General features: G+C 45.8%; 1 protein-coding gene across 6 annotated transcripts in view; it reads left to right on the forward strand.

Annotated features, from left to right (window-relative positions):
* The window catches only part of XRRA1 (X-ray radiation resistance associated 1), a 38,431-nt gene that overhangs the window by 2,209 nt on the left and 11,910 nt on the right, over positions 1-24,312 (forward strand). For 3 of the 6 annotated variants that reach the window (XR_005558231.1, XM_039355880.1, XM_039355878.1), the window contains exons 2-15: positions 961-1,066; positions 2,683-2,834; positions 3,525-3,596; positions 4,646-4,718; positions 6,891-6,988; positions 9,154-9,287; positions 10,925-11,023; positions 12,359-12,588; positions 14,336-14,376; positions 15,403-15,513; positions 18,420-18,513; positions 19,405-19,523; positions 20,523-21,785; positions 22,953-23,070. Coding sequence is in view for 4 of the 6 variants with exons in the window: in XM_039355880.1 (XP_039211814.1) it covers positions 976-1,066; positions 2,683-2,834; positions 3,525-3,596; positions 4,646-4,718; positions 6,891-6,988; positions 9,154-9,287; positions 10,925-11,023; positions 12,359-12,588; positions 14,336-14,376; positions 15,403-15,513; positions 18,420-18,513; positions 19,405-19,523; positions 20,523-21,785; positions 22,953-23,070 (2,695 nt within the window). In the remaining 2 variants the exon portion in view is untranslated. The remainder of the gene's footprint in view (positions 1-960; positions 1,067-2,682; positions 2,835-3,524; positions 3,597-4,645; positions 4,719-6,890; positions 6,989-9,153; positions 9,288-10,924; positions 11,024-12,358; positions 12,589-14,335; positions 14,377-15,402; positions 15,514-18,419; positions 18,514-19,404; positions 19,524-20,522; positions 21,786-22,952; positions 23,071-24,312) is intronic. The other 3 variants (XR_005558233.1, XM_039355879.1, XM_039355881.1) reach the window with 3 other exon arrangements.

A 24,312-nucleotide genomic window follows, 5' to 3' on the forward strand; every position in this document is an offset into this window, starting at 1 on the left:
TTCCACGGATCAATTAACAGAATAACAGAAGCGTTGGAAGGGACCTTGGAGATCTCCTAGTCCAGTCTAATGAAGAGAAGGACGAGGTGGGACATGATAGCTGTGTTCCAATATCTCAGGGGTTGCCCCAAAGAAGAGGGAGTCAAGCTGTTCTCCAAAGCGTCTATAAGGCAGGACAAGAAACAACGGATGAGAGAAGCAACCTGGAATTAAGCAGAAACTTCTTGACAGTTAGAACAATTACCGGTGGAACAGCTTGCCACCAGAACCTGCTCCAGCACTGGAAGTTTTTAAGAAGAGACTGGACAGCCATTTGTCTGGAATGGTCTAGGGTTTCCTGCCTGAGCAGGGGGTTGGACTAGATGACCTCCAGGGTTCCTTCCAAGTTTATTATTATTAATGCTCAAGAACACTGGTTCTCAACCTTTTTAATGCCGCGACCCCCAACCGGTCGTAAGTCGAGGACTACTCAACTGGTGCAGCACCATTTGCAGAATGGGACTTTTGGCGGGCTCAGCAGGGCAGAGACAGCCTGGACAATTCCTATTGGCTTTTGAAAGCCAATAGAATTAGATTCTATTCTAGAGAGTCTATTCTATTGGCTTTCAAAAGCCAATAGAATAAAAGGGAGTAGCACAGCTAAGGAAAAGGGGGAAAAAAATGGCAGACTGCGTTGTCTGGCGACCCTCGTGAAATGGTTGTTCAACCCCAAATGGGGTCCCGATCCACAGGTCGAGAACCACTGCTCAAGAAGAAATCCTCCTATACCATCTCAGACAAATGGCTGTCCAGTCTCTTCTTAAAAACCTCCAGTGCTGGAGCAGGTTCTGGTGGCAAGCTGTTCCACTGGTTGATTGTCTTCCTCACTGTCAGGAAGTTTCTCCTTAATTCTAGTCTGCTTCTCTCTTTGACCAGCTTCTAACCAATTGTTTCTTAATAAACATGTTGCTTTGATTGAAGGGCTGAAAGAAGATCATGGCATCGCTGTATAAACTGGATGATGGACAGTGGTACCCCACCAATTGCTTCCCTGCGAAAAGCCTTCTGCAGCCTCGATCCGAAGAAGGTAACGTGTCCCGATGTGCGATTTAAGGATTTTAAGGATCTTCGCAGCTGAAAAAGCAGAGCGTTATGGAAACGCCTCCCCAAAGTGGCCTCTGCTTATCTTTCTAGAGCAGGGCTCCCAGTTTGTAGCCTGTCACCCTCTCAAAACATGGAGGCAATGAAAAGCTGAGCTAGTTGTGCAACAGACTGCAAATGTATTGTGTGAATCCTCTGCTCCCTTTGGGAAACCCTGCTGGGGGGTTTAGGAAAAGATTCCAATAGGAGAGAAGACTTGAATCTCAGGGATGAACTGTGGGGTCCTTAATGCTCTCTGAGCTTTCATGCCTAAGTCACGACTAGAACTCACCGTCTCCTGGTGATTGATCGAAAGTTACCCAACTGGCTTTCATGCCTAGCTCAGGACTAGAACTCACCATCTCCTGATAATTGGGTCAAAGTTGCTCAGTCAACGTCCATGCTTAAGTCGGGACTAGAACTCACCGTCTCCTAGTAATTGGTCCAAAGTCACCCAGTTGGCTTTGATGCCTAAATCAGGACTAGAAGTCACGGTCTTCTGGTGATTGATCCAAAGTCACCCAGTTGGCTTTTATGGCTAAGTCGGGACTAGAACTCACCGTCTCCTGGTGATTGGTCCAAAGTCTCCCAGTTGGCTTTCATGCCTAGGTCAGGACTAGAACTCACCATCTCCTGGTGATTGGTCCAAGGTCACCCAGATGACTTTGATGCCTAAGTCAGGACTAGAACTCACCGTCTCCTGGTGATTGGTCCAAAGTCAGCCAGTTGGCTTTCATGCCTAGGTGGCGCAGCAGTTAGAGTGCAGTACTGCAGGCCACTTTAGCTGACTGTGTTCAGCAGGTCAGCGGTTCAAATCTCACCGGCTCAAGGTTGACTCAGCCTTCCATCCTTCCGGGGTAGGTAAAATGAGGACCCAGATTGTTGGGGGCAATGTAAATATATATATATATACATTGCTTACTGGTGTACACCGCTTAGAGAGTGCTTGCACTTACAGCGGTATATAAGTCTCATAAATAAATAAATAAATAAATAAATAATTGGGTCAAAGTTGCTCAGTCAACTTCCAAGCCTAAGTCAGGACTAGAACTCTCCATCTCCTGGTGATTGGTCCAAAGTCACCCAGTTGGCTTTTATGGCTAAGTCAGGACTAGAATTCCCCGTCTCCTGGTGATTGGTCCAAAGTCAGCCAGATGGCTTTGATGCCTAGGTCAGGACTAGAACTCACCATCTCCTGATAATTGGGTCAAAGTTGCTCAGTCAACTTCCAAGCCTAAGTCGGGACTAGAACTCTCCATCTCCTGGTGATTGGTCCAAAGTCACCCAGTTGGCTTTTATGGCTAAGTCAGGACTAGAACTCACCGTCTCCTGGTGATTGGTCCAAAGTCAGCCAGCTGGATTTGATGCCTAAGTCGGGATTAGAACTCACCGTCTCTGGATAATTGGGCCAAAGCTGCTCAGTCAACTTTCACGCCTAAGGCAGGACTAGAACTCACCGTCTCCTGGTTTAACCACTAGACTAAAAGAGCTTACATCTCACCTTAGTTGAGTTCTCCTAACGGGGCGTGCCTGTTAATTTTGTTTCTGGACCTATCTCTCCAGGCGCCGGCCACTGGCAGGTGGCTCGTCATAATGTGGAGAAAACCAAGATCAAATGGTTGTTTGGCACAAGGGCTGCCCAGCAGAGCTGGCAAGACTGTTGGTGGAAAGTGCCGATACCCAGGGCCGAGAAAATCCTCAATAGGGCCCAGCTGGTGAGCGTGGTGTTGCTTGCGTTGCTTGGTTCTCCTGTCCACTGCAGAGGGTTGGGCTAGATGATCCTTAGGGTCCCTTCCAGCTCCACAACTCTTCAGTGTCTTAAGTTCTTAGAAGGGGAGAAGCATCCTTAAAACAAAGTGAGAAGAATTAATTAGCGGAACGACTAACTTCCGATGAGGGAGCACCCAGAAGTTGTGGGTGCTCCCTCACCGGAAGTTTTCGAAAAGAGACAGGACAGCCTGTTTGTCTGGAATGGTCTAGGGTCTCCTGCCTGAGCAGGGGGGTTGGACTAGATGACCTCCAGGGTCCCTTCCAATTTGGTTATCCTGATTTAGCCTCCAGACCCTTAATCGTTTTAGTTGCTCTTCTCCACACTCATCATCATCATCATTATCATAATAAAGTTGGAAGGGACCTTGGAGGTCATCTAGTCCAACCCCCTCTTGGAGGGCCACAGCCTCTTCCCTTTATCCTGTCCATCAATCAGCTGACACAAACCCTATTGAAATACCAGCGCCCACCCACAGGCACAGAGCACCATTTTAGCAGAGTAGTCTTCTGTCACAAATTCATAGGAAATCGTTTTTTGGCAGTATCGGCTTTCATTTTTCCCGCTTTTGCTTGACTGACTGCCCCCCCCCACGTTCCCCCCAGCGAGTTCCCTTTCTCTGGCTTGTGATTTCCAGCTGAAGCTCCACGCCGTGGAGAAGCCCTCCGACTTGTGCTCAGTGAATATCAGCCACCGGAACTTTGCCTTGGTGAGTGGGAATTTGGGCCCGCAACTCAGGTTGCTTCGACCGGAGGGGCTGGTTGGTCCCCCCAGGCACTGGGGCACAGAGGCAGGCCAAGCTCCCTGTATGCTACATTTGGGGTGGCTTGCTTTGGTTTCTTTTTCTCTTAGGGGGGCCAGGACTTTTTATTTTTTAATTTTAATTTTTATTTTTTTTTACTTTTATTATTTTTATTTTATTTTTTTTAATTTTTATTATTTTTCATTTTATTTTTATTATTTTTATTTTATTTTTATTATTATTCATTTATTATTATTATTATTATTCATTTATTTTTATTGCTTTTTATTTTTATTATTTTATTTTTATTTTTATTATTTTTATTTTTTATTATTTTTATTTTATTTTTTATTTTTATTCATTCATTTATTTTTATTATTTTTATTTTATTTTTTATTTTTATTTATTATTTTTATTTATTTATTTTTATTATTTGTATTTTATTTTTATTTTCATTTTCTTTTATTTATTTATTTTTATTATTTTTATTTTTTATTTTCATTATTTTTATTTTTATATTATTTTTATTTATATTATTTTATTTTTATTTTTTTTATTTTATTTTATTTTTATTAATATTTGTATTTTATTTGTATTTGTTTTTTATTTATGTTTATTTTATTTTTATTATTATTTTTATTATTTTTAATTTATTTATTATTTTTATTATTTATTTATTTATTTATATTATTATTTATTTTTATTATTCATTAATTCATTTTTATTTATATATATATATATATATATATATATATATATATATATATATATATATATATATATATATATATATATATTTGTTGTGGGGGTTTTTTTTATGGAACACCTTACCCCCCCCCCCAAATCATGCGTGCTCCATCACTGGGGATTTTTTAAGAAGAGACTAAACAATCACCTGTCTGAAATGGTATATAGGTCCTCCTTCTTGAGCAGGGGGCTGGACTAGAAGACCTCCAGGGTCCCTTCCAGCTTCTATTCTATTCCATTTATGGTTTCTTCTTTTTGTGGTTTCCCAGGCCAGGGAAAGTGACTTTGTGCAGTTTGATTCTGTCGCCTACATCAACGCCACTGAAAACCTGCTGACTTTAGGTAAGGAAACCAAAGGGTGGGGCGTCACTCTGGTCTTCCAACTTGGCCTTTCGATGACTTGTGGATTTCAACTCCCAGAATTCCTCAGCTACGCTCGCTGGCTGAGGAATTCTGGGAGTTGAGGTCCACAAGTCATCAAAGGGCCAAGTTGGAAGACCCCTGGGTTAGTGACTGTTCGAAGGTAGCCTTTTTTCACACTTAACGATCATGGCAGCACCCCTACGGTCATCTGATCAAAATTCGGACGTTTGGCAACTGGCATTTACTTAGGACGGTTGCAACATCCCAAGGGACACACGATTTGTAATCTTCCCAGCCGGCTTCCATTAAATATTAAGTATTATTTTTATTTTATTTATTTATTTTATTTATATGCCGCGCAATCCCAAGGGACTCAGGGCGGCGTACAAAATTAAAACAACAATCTAACAATAAAATAATACAATCATACAGCGTGTCCAATCATCTCCCCCCCCCCCCCGGGGACGTCAACCCCAGGCCTGCCGGAACAGGAGAGTTTTAACAGCTTTCTTAAAGGCCGGCAGGGTGGGAGTAGTTCGAACCTCGGGGGGAAGCTGATTCCACCAGGTCGGAGCCACTACAGAAAAGGCCCTTCCCCGAGGGCCCGCCAGCCGACATTGTCTGGCCGATGGGACCTGAAGGAGGCCCAATCTGTGGGACCTCACCGGTCTCTGGGAACTGTGCGGCAGAATGCGGTCCTGTAAGTAACCTGGCCCTATGCCATGAAGGGCTTTAAAGGTGATAACCAACACCTTGAATTGCGTCCGGAGACCCACAGGAAGCCAGTGCAGCTCGCGGAGGATAGGTGACACGTGGGCATACCTTGGCGCGCCCACAATCGCTCTCGCGGCTGCATTCTGAACCAACTGCAGCCTCCGAACGCTCTTCAAGGGTAGCCCCATGTAGAGCGCGTTACAGTAATCCAGTCTTGAGGTGACAAGGGCATGAGTGACCGTGAGTAAAGCCTCCCGGTCCAAATAAGGCCGCAACTGGTGCACCAGGCGAACCTGGGCAAAGGTCCCCCTGGCCACAGCCGATAGATGTGGTTCCAAATTTAGCTGTGAGTCCAGGAGGACACCCAAGTTGCGTGCCTGCACTGAGGGAGGCAAATTTACCCCCCCCCCAGGACTAAGGATGGACCATCCAGTTGACCTTTGGGAGGCAAGACCCAGAGCCACTCGGTCTTGTCAGGGTTGAGTCTAAGCCTGTTCACCCCCATTTAATACCCCCAGTATTAAATATTTTTTGCCAAAATAAATAAAAATTACATATGTGAGTGGGGGTTTTTTAAACAATATTTTGGGCAATGAGGAGGCACACTGGGAGAATTTTAATTACTGGCGTTAAAATATTATGAAATGTTTTATCCTTGGCCGCTGGATCACTTGACCGAACTATTGATTTCGCACGGCTGCCTTTTAAAAAATGTCTCTATTTTAAAGGAACATTTTATCACATGTGGTGGCTGTGCCCCAAAGCAAAAAATTATTGGGAACGAATAAGAGATTGGGTACAGGAGATAACGGAGATACAAATGGATTTCAAACCAGAATTATTTCTTTTGGGCATAGTAAATTTAAAGATGGAAAAACAACTCTCAACACATCATTATACACATATTGACTGCAGCTCGTATAGCATATGCTCAATGTTGGAAGAGTGAAAATATACCCACAAATGATATGCTTATGTACAAAATCTTGGAATGCGCAGAAATGAACAAACTTACGTTAGAATTAAAAGACAAGGAGGCGACAGAATTTTATGAAATTTGGAATAAATGTTATAATTGGCTAGAAGAGAGAAAGAAAAAGACATAATTACTGATGTACATAAAATGTAAATAAGATGTAAAGAATGCTTAAAATGTAGAGTACGGTTCTGTTAAAACAGTGTTTCCCAAACTTGACAATTTTAAGGCATGTGGACTTCAACTCACAGAATTCCACAGCCAGCGTTGCTGGCTGTGGAATTCTGGGAGTTGAAGTCCTCATGCCTTAAAATTGTCAAGTTTGGGAAACACTGTTTAAAAGAAAAGACTTATGTTTATGTATTTTAAGTTTGTTTTGATGTATGGTGTATGGTGAAAAATAATTTAAAAAAAATTAAAAAATAAAAATAAAAAATGTCTCTATTTTAACCTTTGTCTAGAAACATTTCGTCACTTTCCTGGCCTTCGGGAGCTGGAGCTGTCTCTAAACGGTCTGAGGAACCTTAAAGTCAGAATCGGAGACTTTCCACACTTGGAAGTAAGTGCAAAGTGCAAAAGTGACGCTTGCACGAATCCGAGCTCGGAATCGGGGAGGATAGGGTTAATTTCTTCCCGTTTAAAAAACACGTTCACATGTTCTATATATTTTTCTTAAACTCAGCTTGGAAAGGCCTCCTCAGCCCCAGACCCTTTTGCTGCTAAGCTGTAGGTTTCATTTTTTTAAAAGGATTCATTCATTCATTCATTCATTCATTCATATTTGTATCCCACCTTTATTCGTTTTACAAATAACACAAGGCCGTAAGCATATCCACTATTTATTTATTTATTTAATGAGACTTATATACCGCTTTAAGTGCAAGCACTCTCTAAGCCAGTGGTTCTCCACCTGTGGGTCGGGACCCCATTTGGGGTCGAACGACCATTTCACGGGGGTCGCCAAACAACGCAGTCCGCCATTTTCCCCCCCTTTTCCTTAGCTGTGCTACTCCCTTTTATTCTATTGGCTTTTGAAAGCCAATAGAATAGACTCTCTTGAATAGAGTCTCATTCTATTGGCTTTCCAAAGCCAATAGGAATTGTCCAGGCTGTCTCTGCCCTGCTGAGCCCGCCAAAAGTCCCAGTCTGCAAACGGTGCTGCACCAGTTGAGTAGTCCTCGACTTACGACTGGTTGAGTAGTCCTCGACTTATGACTGGTTGGGGTCGCGGCATTAAAAAGGTTGAGAACCACTGCTCTAAGCGGTGTACACCAGTAAGCAATGTGTATATATATTTACATTGCCCCAACAATCTGGGTCCTCATTTTACCTACCCCGGAAGGATGGAAGGCTGAGTCAACCTTGAGCCGGTGAGATTTGAACCGCTGACCTGCTGAACACAGTCAGCTAAAGTGGCCTGCAGTACTGCACCCTAACTGCTGGGCCACCTCGGCTCATATTCACTATTCCCTCCTCCGATTTTCCCGACATCAACAACCCTGTGAGGTGGACTGGGCTGAGAGAGTGGGACTGGCCCAAAGTCACGTAGCTTGCTTTCATGGCTAATAATAATATGTGGGACTAGAACTCCCCGTCTCCCGGTTATCGGCCCAAAGTCACCCAGCCAGCTTTCATGCCAAGAGCAAGACTAGAACTCCCCGTCTCCCATGATTGGCCCAAAATCGCCCAGCCAAGACCGAGACTAGAACTCCCCGTCTCCCGGTTACCGGCCCAAAATCGCCCAGCTAGTTTTCATGCCAAGAGTGAGGCTAGAACTCCCTGTCTCCCGGTGATTGGCCCAAAGTCACCCAGCCGGCTTTCATGCCTAAGGCGGGACTAGAATTCACCGTCTCCTGGCGATTGGCTCAAATTCACTCTACTGGCTTTCATGTCTAAGTCATCCAGTCAGGTTTGGCGCCTAAAGTTGGATTAGAATTCACCATCTCCTGGTTTCTAGCCTTTCTAGCCTTACCACTAGACCAGGGGTAGGCAACCTTGGCTCTTTTATGACTGGTGGACTTCAATTCCCAGAATTCCTGAGCCATTATGGGGGAATATGGCCCCTTCATGACTCGTGGACTTCAACTCCCAGAATTCCTCAGCCAGCATGGGGGAAACTTTGGCCCCTTCATGACTCGTGGACTTCAACTCCCAGAATTCCTGAGCCAGCATGGGGGAACTATGGTCCTTCATGACTCGTGGACTTCAACTCCCAGAATTCCTGAGCCAGCATGGGGGAACTATGGCCCCTTCATGACTCGCGGACTTCAAGTCCCAGAATTCCTGAGCCAACATGGGGGAACTATGGCCCCTTCATGATTCGAGGACTTCAAGTCCCAGAATTCCTGAGCCAGCACGGGGGAACTATGGCCCCTTCATGACATGTGGACTTCAACTCCCAGCATTCCTGAGCCAGTATGAGGGAAACTATGGCCCTTTCGTGACTCGCGGACTTCAACTCCCAGAATTCCTCAGCCAGCATGGCTCAGCTTGGAAACCTCTCCCTTTCCCCTCAGCATGGCTGGCTCAGGAATTCTGGGAGTTGAAGTCCCCCAGTCATAAAAGAGCCCAGATTGCCACCCCTGCAGTGGACCAAACCATCTTTATCTTGACTTCCATACTCGCTGGAGTAGAGTCCCCTGAAGTGGGCGCCTTTCCTTTCCATTCTCAAGCTGTTTAAGGAGGTCATAATGGCCTGCCCTTGACATGTGGCTTTTTCTCCAGATCTTGGATCTCTCCTACAACAACCTATCTCCTGAGGATGTGCAGATTCTGGGAATTTTACCACACCTGAAAGTTCTCCACCTTACGGCCAATGGACTTTCTTCGCTTCCCCTCAATCTGGCTGCCTCAGAAAGGTGAGTTCCTGGGCAACCCAAAGGGCATCCTCATCTTCTCTGAGCTTAAGGAAGCCTACATAGGATTTCCCATGCTGGTTTAATCATCCGGATCCTGGTTACCTTCCATTCAGCTCAGCATCTACAAGATTGTGAGGTTATCTTCCCAATAAATATTTGTAGCTCAGGGTTGAAATGAGGAGTCTTTGGTGCTCTCTGAGCTGGTTGTCCATCCATCCATCCATCTATCCATCCACCCATCCATCTATCCATCCACCCATCCATCTATCCATCCATCATCCATCCATCTATCCATCCATCCATCCATCTATCCATCCATCCACCCATCCATCTATCTACCCACCTATCTACCCATCCATCTATCCATCCACCCACCCATCCATCATCCATCCATCCACCCATCCATCTATCCATCCACCCACCCATCCATCATCCATCCATCCACCCATCCATCATCCATCCATCCACCCATCCATCTATCCATCCATCCATCCATCTATCCATCCACCCATCCATCATCCACCCATCCATCCATCCATCTATCCATCCACCCATCCATCCATCTATCCATCTACCCATCCATCCATCTATCCATCCACCCATCCATCCATCTATCCACCCACCCATTCATCTATCCATCCATCTATCCATTCACCCATCCATCATCCATCCATCCACCCATCCATCCATCCATCTATCCACCCACCCATCCATCTATCGATCCACCCATCCATCATCCATCCAACCATCCATCCACCCACCCATCATCCATCCATCCACCCATCCATCTATCTATCTACCCACCTATCTACCCATCCATCTATCCATCCACCCATCCATCATCCATCCACCCACCCATCCATCCATCCACCCATCCATCCATCCACCCATCCATCTATCCACCCACCCATCTACCCATCTATCCATCCACCCACCCATCATCCATCCATCCATTCTATCTATCTATCTATCTATCTATCTATCTATCTATCTATCATCTATCTATCCATCTATCTATATATCTATCATGTATCTATCATCTATGTATCATCAGAATCATAGGGCTGGATGGGACTAAAACATCTATAAGAAAATGATCAAGTTTAAAGATGACCAAGGACCCAACAATTCTTCTTCTTCTTCTTCTTCTTCTTCTTCTTCTTCTTCTTCTTCTTCTTCTTCTTCTTCTTCTTCTTCTTCTTCTTCTTCTTCTTCTTCTTCTTCTTCTTCTTCTTCTTCTTCTTCTTCTTCTTCTTCTTCTTCTTCTTCTTCTTCTTCTTCTTCTTCTTCTTCTTCTTCTTCTTCTTCTTCTTCTTCTTTTTCGTCTTCTTCTTTTTCGTCTTCTTCTTCTCCTCCTTCTCCTCCTCCTCCTCCTCCTCATCCTCATCCTCCTTCTAGGGCACCAAGATTATCTGAAGACAGCAAAGAGGAGTAGGTAGATAACCATAGGAGAGTTTTCCAAGTAATAAAGAATTCCTCTTTGGACTTGAGTGGATTTTCCTCTGGACATGGAACTCGGACTTTTGTCTCCGTTCTCCAAGAAACGGAAGACGAAGGGGTAAAGGGGAAGGAAGGCAGGAGAAGCGGCAAAGGAAGGATTAAGGTGACCAGTAGACATTTCTCCTTTCTGTAAACAGCAGGAGCTGCCCAAAATTCCCAGCATTGGAGGTCTTGCTTCTTGATGACAATCACCTTTCCGACTCCAGTGTCTTTGTCAGTTTGGCCAATCTTCGAAGGTAAGGGAGACCGGATTGGTTTGTATCCTCTTAAAGAGCCTTAACCAATAGCTTTTTGCGTGGAAAATAATCAAGGAGAGAAGCAACCTAGGACTAAGTGGGAATTTCCTGACAGGGAGAACAAGTATCCAGTGGAACCACCTGCCTCCAGAAGTTGTGGGTGCTCCGTCACTGAATGTTTTTAAGAAGAGACTGGACAGCCACTTGTCTGGAATGGTACAGGAACTTCTGCTCGAGCAGGAGGCTGGATTAGAAGACCTTCAAAGTACCTTCCATCTCTGTTGATCTGTATTCTGATTGAGGGAACTAGGGATGTCTACTCTGTCAACGAGAAAAACTAAGGGTTCACATGATACTAATCATCCAGTACTAGTATTAGACTATTGGAAATTGACCAGCTGGAATTGATAGTGTTAGACAATTGGAAATTGACCAGTTGGAATTGACAGACAATTGGAAACTGGCCAGCTGGAATTGACAGTCTTAGACAATTGGAAATTGGCCAGCTGGAATTGGCAGTCTTAGACAATTGGAAATTGACCAGCTGGAATTGACAGTCTTAGACAATTGGAAATTGACCAGTTGGAATTGACATTCAATTGGAAATTGACCAGCTGGAATTGACAGTCTTAGTCAATTGGAAACTGGCCAGTTGGAATTGACAGTCTTAGGCAATTGGAAACTGGCCAGCTGGAATTGACAGTCTTAGTCAATTGGAAACTGGCCAGTTGGAATTGACAGTCTTAGACAATTGGAAATTGACCAGCTGGAATTGACAATCTTAGACAATTGGAAATTGGCCAGCTGGAATTAGCAGTCTTAGACAATTGGAAATTGACTAGCTGGAATTGACAGACAATTGGAAACTTGCCAGCTGGAATTGACAGTCTTAGTCAATTGGAAACTGGCCAGTTGGAATTGACAATCTTAGACAATTGGAAATTGACCAGCTGGAATTGACAGACAATTGGAAATTGGCCAGCTGGAATTGACAGTCGTAGACAATTGGAAATTGACCAGTTGGAATTGACAGTCAATCGGAAATTGACCAGCTGGAATTGACAGTCTTAGACAATTGAAAATTGATCAGCTGGAATTGACAGAAAATTGGAAACTGGCCAGCTGGAACTGACAGTCTTAGTCAATTGGAAACTGGCCAGTTGGAATTGACAAAGCCAGCCACATGCTGGTGCTGCCAATGGGATGACTTCCACATGATTTTCAAGCTTTCTGTAAGAGATGAAATATGGCAGAGGGTTCTAACGGTGGCATGGGTTTGGCCCCAAAACTTGCTGTACCCTAGTAAACTGAGGACTGATATTTTTGTTTCTATAGGCTAAAGCAGCTGAACCTGGACAAAAACAGAATTAAAGAGGTCCCCTATCTCCATTACGTGAGCGACAACCACTTCTCCATCCATCCTTTATCGGCCAAGTCAGGCATCCGGGCAGGCTTACGTTGTCGGAAAAAGGCCCCCCAAAAGCCACACCAGGATCAGTCCCCAAGGCTACACCAGCAGTGCAGTTACCTTATTACACAAAACACCCAGGATCCCGACAAGACAGGTGGGCTAAAAGTATTAAATATTTTACTCAGAGCAGAGTGCATTTCTCTGTTCCTTCATTGGGATTCCTTTCCAAGTGATGAAGAGACGTTTTGTCCACCCTGTCGTTAAGGAAGTAATTTGATTTTAGTAAATATATTTGATTTTATTCATTTTATTGATCGTTGGCTTGCAAAGGGGCCCTTTCCAACTGCATATTTATCACGCATTCCGATTTTAAGTTTCTGCAAGGCCTTCACTTCGGCCAGATTGAATCCTCTGCCTTCAGCGGGGTCCGTGGTGCTCTCTGAGCTGGATGGTTTTCTTGCAGACGTTTTGTTACCACACTCGGTGATATCATCAGCACTAGAGGGGGCTTGGGGTCTGGAGGAGAAGAGAAAGGAGAAAGGGAGGGGGAGGAGAAGAATTGTGGGATCTTTGGTGCTCTCTGAGCTTGGTTATTTGGATGGATGGCCGGACAAATAGATGAGATAGATGATAGGAAAAACAATAGATAGATGATAGATAGATTAGATACATAGATAGATAGATAGATAGATAGATAGATAGATAGATACATAGATGATAGATAGATGATAGATTAGATACATAGATTAGATAGATAGATAGATAGATAGATAGATAGATAGATAGATAGATGATAGATACATAGATGATACATAGAATAAGATAATGATACATAGAATAGATAGATGATAGATGATACATAGAATAGATATAATGATATAGATAGATAGATAGATAGATAGATAGATGATAGATACATAGATGATAGATAGATGATAGATGATAGATAGATAATGATACATAGAATAGATAGATAGATAATGATATATATATGATAGATAGATGATAGATAGATTAGATACATAGATAGATTAGATAGATAGATAGATAGATAGATAGATAGATGATAAATAGATGATAGATAGATGATACATAGAATAGATAGATAATGATACATAGAATAGATAGATGATAGATGATACATAGAATAGATATAATGATATAGATAGATAGATAGATGATAGATGATAGATAGATAGATGATACATAGAATAGATAGATAGATAATGATAGATAGATGATAGATAGATGATAGATAGATAGATGATACATAGAATAGATAGATAATTACATAGAATAGATAGATAGATAGATGATACATAGAATAGATAGATAGATGATAGATAGATATATAGATGATAAATAGATGATAGATATAGATAGATGATACATAGAATATATAGATAATGATACATAGAATAGATAGATGATAGATGATACATAGAATAGATATAATGATATAGATAGATAGATAGATAGATAGATAGATAGATAGATAGATAGACAGATAGATGAGAGAGAGAGAGGTGATAGATGATAGATACATATAGATAGATGAGAGAGAGAGAGAGAGTGTGTGTGTGTGTGTGTGTGTGTGTGTGAGAGAGAGAGAGAGAGAGAGAGAGAGAGAGAGAGAAAGAGAGAGGGATCAGACAAACAGACAACCCCAATCCCAGGATTTTCTTTTCTGTGTAGCACTATCTTGTCAAGAGTTTTTGTGGGCCACCCTATAAGTCCAATATAGCGACGCAACGGACCCTGCAGGAAAGGCTGGAGGTTGCAAACCTTCCCAAATGCCCTCACGGCCGAGGTCCAAAACATGTTCAGCCTCGCTGGCAGCTTAGGAGCGACTGCCTCCTCCTTTTCCCGTGCCCTGATGCTAATTTCACGTTTTTCAACAGAAGTCGTCTTTCAGACGCGACCTCCGGAAGAAACGGCTCAGGTAACGGGTTCCGATTCTTTGCTTGGGCTTTTGTGCCTCACAGCAGGAATTTGGCGAGATTTTCTGAGGATATCCAGGCGTGTGTGTGTGTGTGTGTGTGTGTGTGTGTGTGTGTGTGTGTGGTGGGAACAAAATAGGAGCCCTCCTTGTTTCCAAAGAATTGCTCCAGATGGGGGAAACGGATATTAACACTGCAATTGTAGATCAGTGCAGTATAATCAAGGGTTGGGTCAGGTTAATTAAGGTTAATTAATGAGGAATTTCCTGACGGTGAGAGCAATTAATCCAGGGGTCTTCCAACTTGGCCCTTTGATGACTTGTGGACGACAACTCCCAGAATTCCTCAGCCAGCGTGCCTAGCTGAGGAATTCTGGGAGTTGAAGTCCAGGGGGTCTTCCAACTTGGCCATTTGATGACTTGTGGACTTCAACTCCCAGAATTCCTCAGCCAGCGTGCCTGGCTGAGGAATTCTGGGAGTTGAAGTCCAGGGGGTCTTCCAACTTGGCCCTTTGATGACTTGCGGACTTCAACTCCCAGAATTCCTCAGCCAGGCATGCTGATGAAAATAAGGTTTATTCTGCTGCAAAGACATTAACAGAATCACAGAAATGGAAGGGACCTCAGAGGTCTTCTAGCCCAACCCCCCGGATATCCAACTTCCGGAGGCAAGGATGTTCCACTGATTAATTCAGGGGTCTTCAAACTTGGCCCTTTGATGACTTGTGGGCGTGCCGCCATCGTGCGCACACGCATGTGCTCATGTATGCACGGGGCTACGTGCGAGCACGTTTCCGTCCCGCTCCCTTCCTTTCCGAGCCGCCAAGCCGTAAAGGTTGGGGAGCTCTGATCTAGTCCAACCCCCCCCCCCGAAGCAGGAGACCGTACCCCACTCCTGACAGTCCCGTCTCTTCTTGGAAGCCTCCAGTGGTGCAGCTCCCACAACATCTGGAGGCAGCTCCTGTTCCACTGGTTGACTGTTCTCTCTGTCAGAAAATTCCTCCTTATTTCTTCTTCTCTTTCTTCCAGGAAAGGTCTCCTTCACCTCTTGAGGATTCCAAGGCCCCTTGTGCCAGCATCCACACGGAATTCCTCCTTCCCTTACCGGAGCTGAGATTTCTCAGCCTTGCCAACAATCAGGTGAGCTGGCTCTTCTTCAGATGCTGCTCCAAGCCAGGCTGATGATTTGCAACCACGGGATGGGCGACGGGCACCTGGAAATGGTGGGAAGCCTGTGGTCCTCAGACTGACTGTGATAGATAGATAGATAGATAGATAGATAGATAGATAGATAGATAGATAGATAGATAGGTAGGTAGGTGGGTGGGTGGGTGGGTGGGTGGGTGGGTGGGTAGGTAGGTAGGTAGGTAGGAAGGTAGGAAGGTAGGTAGGTAGGTAGACAGACAGACAGACAGATAAGATAGAGATAGAGAAATAGATTATACAGAGATAAAGAGAAAAATATATTTTCTCTTTTCTATCATAGATATAGATAGAGGGGGGGAGTGTAGGGGGAGAGAGAGACTAGATAGACAAATAGGTAGATAGGTAGGTAGGTAGATAGATAGAGAAAGAGAGAGAGATGATAGAGAGAGGGAAGAGAGACTAGATAGACTAATAGGTAGGTAGGTAGATAGGTACGTAGGTAGATAGAGAAAGAAAGAGAGAGATGATAGATAGAGAGAGAGAGAGAGAGATAGGGAAGAGAGAGACTAGATAAACAGACAGACTAATAGGTAGGTAGGTAGATGATAGATAGATAGATAGATAGATAGATAGATAGATAGATAGATAGGTAGGTAGGTAGGTAAGTAGGTAGGTGGGTACGTAGGCAGACATATAAGATAGAGATAGAGAAATAGATTATACAGAGATAAAGAGACAAATATATTTTCTCTTTTCTATCATAGATATAGATAGAGAGAGGGGGGAGGGTAGGGGGAGAGAGAGACTAGATAAAGAGAGATAGGGGGAGAGAGACTAGATAGACAGATAGGTAGGTAGGTAGATATATAGAGAAAGAAAGAGAGAGAGATGATAGATAGATAGAGACAGAAGAGAGACTAGATAAACAGACAGCTAGGTAGGTAGGTAGGTAGGTAGACAGACACAGACAGACAGACAGACGGATAGATAACAAGCCCCCCCCCCCCCAAATTTAATTTTTAATGCATGCTGTTGTGCCCACGGTAAAAAAAAATGACAATAAAGGTTATCTCATCTAATCTAATACAATCCTGGGTGGTATAAACAGGTCTGGAATCAAGATTGCCCTTTCCGTCTGTCGCGGAAAAACCCAATGGAAAAGACAAGAGACGGCAACACAAAACCCTAAATCTTTACTTTAAGATTCAGAGGTTTATTTTTCTAGTAATTTGGAACATAGCATAATAACACAACATCCCTTACCTCAGTGTTTCCCAAACTTGACAATTTTAAGGCATGTGGACTTCAACTCCCAGAATTCCACAGCCAGCGTTGCTGGCTGTGGAATTCTGGGAGTTGAAGTCCACATGCCTTAAAATTGTCAAGTTTGGGAAACACTGCCTTACCTTAACAACCCATTGCAATGAGGACCCTATGGCATAGCAGATTCCAAAGGGACAGCTATAGGCCAATGGTCCCGAGCCAGACTGAAACTAACATTTTTATACTTTTCTGCTACCGACCACCCAGTCATAATTCTTACTTGGCAAAGACAGTTCCCATCTGAAAATTCTTGTTGTTGTTAGTTGCGAAATTGTGTCCGACCCATCACGACCCCATGGACCACCTTCCTCCAGGCCTTCCTGTCCTCTGCCATCTTCTGGAGTCCCTTGACGTTCACGCCTTCTGCTTCAGTGACTCCATCCAGTCACCTCCTTCTCTGTCGTCCCCTTCTTCTCTTGCCCTCCATCTTTCCCAGCATTAGGCTCTTCTCCAGTGAGTCCTTCCTTCTCATTAGGTGGCCAAAGTCCTTGAGTTTCAACTTCAGGATCTGGCCTTCTCAAGAGCAGTCGGGGTTGATCTCCTCCAGGACTGACCGGTTGGATCGCCTTGCAGTCCAGGGGACTCGCAGGAGTCTTCTCCAGCACCAGAGTTCAAAGGCCTCCATTCTTTGGCACTCAATAGTAGCAACTGTGAGAGGGATCTCGGAGTCCTAGTGGAGCATCACTTAAATAGGAGCCAGCCGTGTGCTGCAGCTGCCAAAAAGGCCAACACAGTGCTAGGTTGCATTAACAGAGGGATAGAATCAGGATCACGTGAAGGGTTAATACCACTTTACAAGGCCTTGGTAAGGCCACGCTTGGAATATTGTATCCAGTTTTGGTCACTACGATGTAAAAAAGATGTTGAGACTCTAGAAAGAGTACAGAGAAGAGCAACAAAGATGATTAGCGGACTGGAGGCTAAAAGATATGAAAGATGTTTACTGGAATTGGGGATGTCTAATTTAAGGAAAAGAAGGATGAGGGGGGGACATGATAGCAGTCTTCCAGTATCTGAGGGGCTGCCCCAAAGAAGAGGGAGTCAAGCTATTTTCCAAAGTGCCCGAAAGCAGGACAAGAAGCAACGGATGGAAACTCATCAAGGGGAGAAGCAACCTAGAGCTAAGGAGAAACTTCCTGACAGTGAGAACAATTAACCAGTGGAACCACCTGCCTCCAGAAGCGGTGAATGCTCCAACACTGGAAGTTTTTAAGAAGAGACTGGACAGCCATTTGTCCAAAATGGTATATAGGTTTCCTGCCTGAGCAGGGGGTTGGACTCGATGATCTCCAAGGTCCCCTTCCAACATCACCACCATCATCATCATCATCATTATTATTATTATTATTATTATTATTATTATTATTATTATTATTATTATAGAACTACCAACTTTGCAATTTATATTGCTCGAAGCTCAGCAGATTGCAAATAGTAATAGTCCTTATTGGGAAACAGCATAAAGTTTCAAGTTAAAGCTTTAAATCGCTTCTATTTCAGGTTTTGTTCTAGCCCTGTCTTATTATATGAGGAGGGGGCTATATTTTCATCTCCCACACGTCTTTATTGATTGGCAGATCGAGCACGAAGAAGATTTGCTGGCCGTGGCTCTCTTCCCCTCCCTGGCGGAGCTGACCTTCTACGGCAACCCGTTCACCACGTCCAGAAGCGGTACCCCCGGCCCGGGGCCACGGGTGGGGTGGGGGGCTTCCCTGGGGCAGAGGGACCGTCCCACTCGGCTTTTTGCCAGCTGAAGGGCGGCAAAGAGACGGAAAAAATTTAGAGGGGGTTTCTTAAAGTCTCTCCCTTTCATTGCCCTGAACGATTTCATCAGTTCTTTTCAAGATCCAGACCTGTAAATGGTATAGATTCTCCTGCTTGAGCTGGGGGCTGGACTAGAAGACCTCCAAGGTCCCCTTGCACCGCTCTTCTATTCTATTCTATTCTATTCTATTCTGTAATTCTATTCCATTCCATTCTGTAATTCTATTCTGTTCTATTCTATTCTATTCTATTCTATTCTCTATTTCCTATTCTATTCTATTCTCCATACAGTATTCTATTCTGTTCTATTCTATTCTATTCTCCATACAGTATTCTGTTCTATTCTATTCTATTCTCTTCTCTTCTCTTCTCTTCTCTTCTCTTCTATTCTATTTCCTATTCTATTCTATTCTATTCTATTCTATTCTATTCTGTAATTCTATTCTATTCTATTCTATTCTATTCTATTCTATTCTTATTCTCTTCTCTTCTCTTCTATTCTATTCTATTCTATTTTATTCTATTCTATATTTTTTGTGGTGCTTGGTTGCCGAGCATCCGAAATACCATCCTGTGAATTGTGAGCAGGATGGGTGACAGACAGCTGTCAGAACTTCGACTCCAGATCATCAATACCTTTTTTTAGGTGTGTGTGTGTGTGTGTGTTGTAACTTGGAACAGTCGTTTTCTGTCTGGTTGTAAGTGGAGGACTCCCTGTGAAGGAAGAGAAATTTGGGGGGGCAGGTGTTTAAGACTGACCTCTCTTGCCTTCTCCTCTTCCCCTGCCTCTTCCCCAAGGCGACCCACCGCTGCTCACCAGCTTTCTTCAAAACAAACTTGGAATTAAACTGGTTCGGAAAAAGGTTCCCAAGCTGGAGAAGCCACGCATTTTTATACCCGTCAAAGCGAACCGGGAGGTATAAACGTGGAGAGATTAGGTGGTAAAAAACACTTTAATTCAACAAAAATTGGGGACCGGCCGAGGTTATCAAATGTTGGCACAGGGGGAGGAATCAGGAAGGGCTGGGAAGTTGGGACCGTTTTGTTCCTAGAGGCCACAAGTAGGATGGCTCCTCCCTTCTAGCACTGATGATGTTCCCTAGTTGGGTCATGAAACATCTGCAAGAAAACCACCCAGCTCAGAGAGCACCAAGGACCCCACTGTTCTCCTCCACCTCCACCTCCTCCTCCACCTCCACCTCCTCCTCCCTTCTAGCACTGATGAGGTTCCCTAGTTGGGTCATGAAAGGTCTGCAAGAAAACCACCAAGCTCAGAGAGCACCAAGGACCCCATAGTTCTCCTCCTCTCTTCTTCTTCCCTCCTCCTCCTCCTCCTCTTCTCCTCCTCCTCCTCCCTTCTAGCACTGATGATGTTCCCTAGTTGGGTCATGAAACATCTGCAAGAAAACCACCCAGCTCGGAGAGCACCAAGGACCCCACAGTCATCGTCCTCCTCCTCTTCCTCCTCCTCCTCCCTTTGAGCACTGATGAGGTTCCCTAGTTGGGTCATGAAAGGTCTGCAAGAAAACCACCCAGCTCAGAGAGCACCAAGGACTCCATAGTTCTCCTTCTCCTCCTCTTCCTCCTCCCTTCTAGCACTAACGATGTTCTCTAGTTGGGTCATGAAACATCTGCAAGAAAACAACTCAACTCAGCACCGGGGACCCCACAGTCCTCCTCCTCCTCCTCCTCCCTTCTAGCATTGACGATGTTCCCTAGTTGGGTCATGCAACATCTAGCAAAAAAAAAAACATCCAACTCAGAGAGCACTGGGGACCCCAAACCGTTGCCCTACCAAGATTCTCTTCTAAGCATCCTAAGAGGCCTCCAGACGAACCCGTGCAGGAACGTCAGAAGGTCAAGGCTTCTGTCCTTACGATCCCAGCCTTGCCCTGATTTTCTCTGTGTCTCTTTAGATCAAATCCCAGCTACCCAAGGTCCGAAAGCGCCCCCCGCCGGCCGAGACGGCGGTGGAGACCACCTTCTGGCAACTGTGGACGGGATCCGAGCTGGATCCGAGTAAAAGACTCAGTTCCAAAGACCTTCCGGAGTGCCCGTCCTCTTCTCTCGCCTACGATCCTGATCGGCCCATCCTAGCTCCCCTTCGGCGGGAGGAGAGGTCCACCTCTCTGACCACTTTGTACACCGAAGCCTTGAGCCCGGGGTACTCCCTGGACGAGATGTCTCGCTACAGCGAAGTATCCTGCGAGTCTTCCGTAGATCAAATCCTGACTGGTAAAGTTCCTGCGTCTCAGTCCTTGTCGGGACAAAGTCCTTCCGAAGTTCTTCCCCCGCCCTCCGGATCGGTTTCACGAGGACCGTCTGGGTTGCCCCCGGTCATAGAGTTGCCTTCATCAGACCAGGTTCTGCCCGAGGCGTCAGCTCTACCAGAGAACCTGTCGGAGTTTCTCCCGTACACGTGGACCTCTCCAGGAGACCACCCAGCAGAGCTACGGTGGGAACTCCTCGCCCCTCCGAACTCACCTTCGGAGGGACAGAGCGAGTCAGAACTTATTCAGGTTGTTGGACCAGAAGAAGCAGCAGCAGAAGGAGAAGATAGACCCAAGACTCTTGTCTCCATCGCTTCTGGCACAGAGCCTACTCTGTCGGCGTCCGTGACGACGTCTTTGCCGGAACGGAAAGGAAGCAAACCGTTGGTATCGTCTGAAGGTGGCCTCGGAGAAGACTTGGGGGTGCCTCCTTCCACGCCAGGAGAATCCTCTGCAGAAGATGAAGATCTGCAGGAATCCATGCCCATCTCCGTCCCCGGTGGGGAGGATGGGGGCCTCCCAGAGGCCGCCTTGCCCACCGTTTCTTCGGAAGAAGACGAAGATCAAGAGGAACCTTCTCAACTTCCCACCTCGGGCTTCCAAGATATGAATCTCTTGGCGTCTTCCGAGGAAGAAGAGCAGCCTCCAAGCCCTCCTCTCGTGGACCGTGGCCAGGAGCAGAGCCTGACCTTGGTGGATTCGTCCCCAGGGCCAACGTCTTCGCAACCGCTGGTCCCAGCCTCCCGATCCGTGTCCAGAGAGCTCCGCGGACTCTTTGCCCAGATCCAGTCCTACGCTTTGCCTCCAGAACCAGAGGAGGAGGAGGAGGAGGACACGGACACGTCCACGGCGGAGGAGGTGCTGACGAGTAGCGGAGAAGGGGTCACCGAGCCCATCTTCATCACTCAGGTGGGTGAGCCGGGGAGACGCCCGACGGGAGGGAGTCCTCGGCTTAGCGGCCATGATTGAGCGCACCAAATTTCTTTCGCTAAGCGAGACCGTTTTTAAGCGAGTTGTTGCCCCATTTGACTGGCTTCCTTGCCACGGTCGTTAAATGAACCCATGCAGTTCAGTTACTCATCTGGTTGTTAAGTGAACCTGTCCGGGAATCCCTCCCCTCCCCATTGGCTTGGTCAGAAAGTCGCAAAAGGGGATGGCCCGACCCCTACCTTGGGACGCTGTGGCCATCGTAAATAGGAGTCGGTTGCCAGATGTCTGAATTTTGAACACGTGGCCGCGGGGTTTTTTCAACAGCCATCTGTGTGAAAAAACGGTCGTAAGTCACGTTTTTCAGTGCTATTGTAAGAAAGAGAGAGAGAGAGAGAGAGAGAGAGAGCTGCTGCTGCTTCCTGCTGAGACGCAGCCAAGGCAGGAGCCCCGCCCAATAAGCTTGTCAGCTTGTCGGAGAACAGTGTGAGGCCACTCTCTTTTTTACACAGACACTCACACACACACACACACACACACACAGAGAGAGAGAGAGAGAGAGAGAGAGCTTCTGCTTCCTGCTGAGACGCAGCCAAGGCAGGAGCCCCGCCCAATAAGCTTGTCAGCTTGTCGGGGAACAGTGTGAGGCCACTCTCTTTTTTACACACACACACACACACACACAGAGAGAGAGCTGCTGCTGCTTCCTGCTGAGACGCAGCCGAGGCAGGAGCCCCGCCCAATAAGCTTGTCAGCTTGTTGGAGAACAGCGTGAGGCCACTCTCTTTTTTACAGAGAGAGAGAGAAGGGAAGGGAAGCGCAGGTGCCTCTCTCTGTCTCTGTCTCTCTGCAAATGGCGGAGGAGGCTGGGAGCCGCAGGAGAAGACTCAAAGAGCCACATGCGGCTCCAGAGCCGTGGGTTGCCGACCTGTGGTACAGAGTCTCCTGCTTGAGCAGGAAGCTGGACTAGAAGACCTCCAAGGTCCCTTCCGATTCTCTGTCATTCTGTTATTCTGACCTTCTTTGCACCTTGCAAATTGGACCAAATCTCTGGACGTGCTGCTCCCCAGCGTGACAAGGCATCATTTTAAAATACCCGAGTTTGTCGTGATTGCTTTTTCCCCCCCTCTTTCCTTCTATGGGCGCAAGGTAGACGAATCGCTGGATTCCTGGGGGACGCGGCTGAGCCCTCCCCTGCCGGAGAAGTTGAGGGGCTACGAAGATCTGCTCGGAGGAGACCCCGGCTCAGATTTTGTTGAGCCAAACGGTAAGCTGAAAACACCCCCCCCCCCGCACTTCGTTGAGAGTGAGGTGCCCAATTGTCCAGCTTTGAGGGGCTTCTTTTCAGGGGGGGGCTACCTGGAAAAGATCAGAAGACACACACACACACACACAACCGGTCGTAAGTCGAGGACTACTCAACCGGTCGTAAGTCGAGGACTACTCAACTGGTGCAGCACCGTTTGCAGAATGGGACTTTTGACGGGCTCAGCAGGGCAGAGACAGCCTGGACAATTCCTATTGGCTTTGGAAAGCCAATAGAATTAGACTCTATTCAAGAGAGTCTCTTCTATTGGCTTTCAAAAGCCAATAGAAGAAAAGGGAGTAGCACAGCTAAGGAAAAGGGGGGGGGGAAATGGCGGACTGCGTTGTTTGGCGACCCCCGTGAAATGGTCGTTCGACCCCAAATGGGGTCGCGACCCACAGGTTGAGCACCGCTGCTCAAAAGGAAGCAGAGGGCCAATGTCAGACGATGCTGCTGCCTTGATCTCGGTTTGTTTGAGATGCGAGGGATCGGCAGGATCGTCGCTTGCTCGGGCTGGTCTGGTGGGAAGAGCATAAAAGGAATGAAAAATGAAATCAGTCAATCAGAATAGAGCTGGAAGAGTCCCTGGAGGTCTTCTAGTCCAGCCCCCTGCTCAAGCAGGAGATCCTATACCGTTTCAGACCAGTTTTGGCTGTCCAGTCTCTTCTGAAAAGTCTCCAGGGATGAAGCAGTCACACCTTCTGACAGGAAGCTGATTAATTGTTCTCACTGTCAGGAAGTTTCTCCTTCAGGAGTTGGACCGTGGGGTCCTGGGTGCTCTCTGAGCTGGGTGGTTTTCCAGCAGACGTTTCATGACCCAACTAGGGAACATCATCAGTGCTGGAAGGAAGGAAGGAAGGAAGGAAGGAAGGAAGGAAGGAAGGAAGGAAGGAAGGAAGGAAGGAAGGAAGGAAGGACAGACTGTGCGGTCCTTGGTACTATCTAAGCTGAGTGGTTCTCTTTCTGACGTTTCATGACCCAACTAGGGAACATCATCAGTGCTAGAAGGGAGGAGAAGAAAGAAAGAAAGAAAGAAAGAAAGAAAGAAAGAAAGAAAGAAGGAAGGAAGGAAGGAAGGAAGGAAGGAAGGAAGGAAGGAAGGAAGGAAGGAAGGAAGGAAGGAAGGAAGGACTGTGGGGTCCTTGGTGCTCTCTGAGCTGGGTGGTTCTCTTGCAGACGTTTCATGACCCAACTAGGGAACAT

This window comes from Crotalus tigris, unplaced genomic scaffold (assembly GCF_016545835.1).
Source record: "Crotalus tigris isolate CLP2741 ecotype Arizona unplaced genomic scaffold, ASM1654583v1 scf7180000018765.387419, whole genome shotgun sequence".
NCBI lineage: Eukaryota > Metazoa > Chordata > Lepidosauria > Squamata > Viperidae > Crotalus > Crotalus tigris.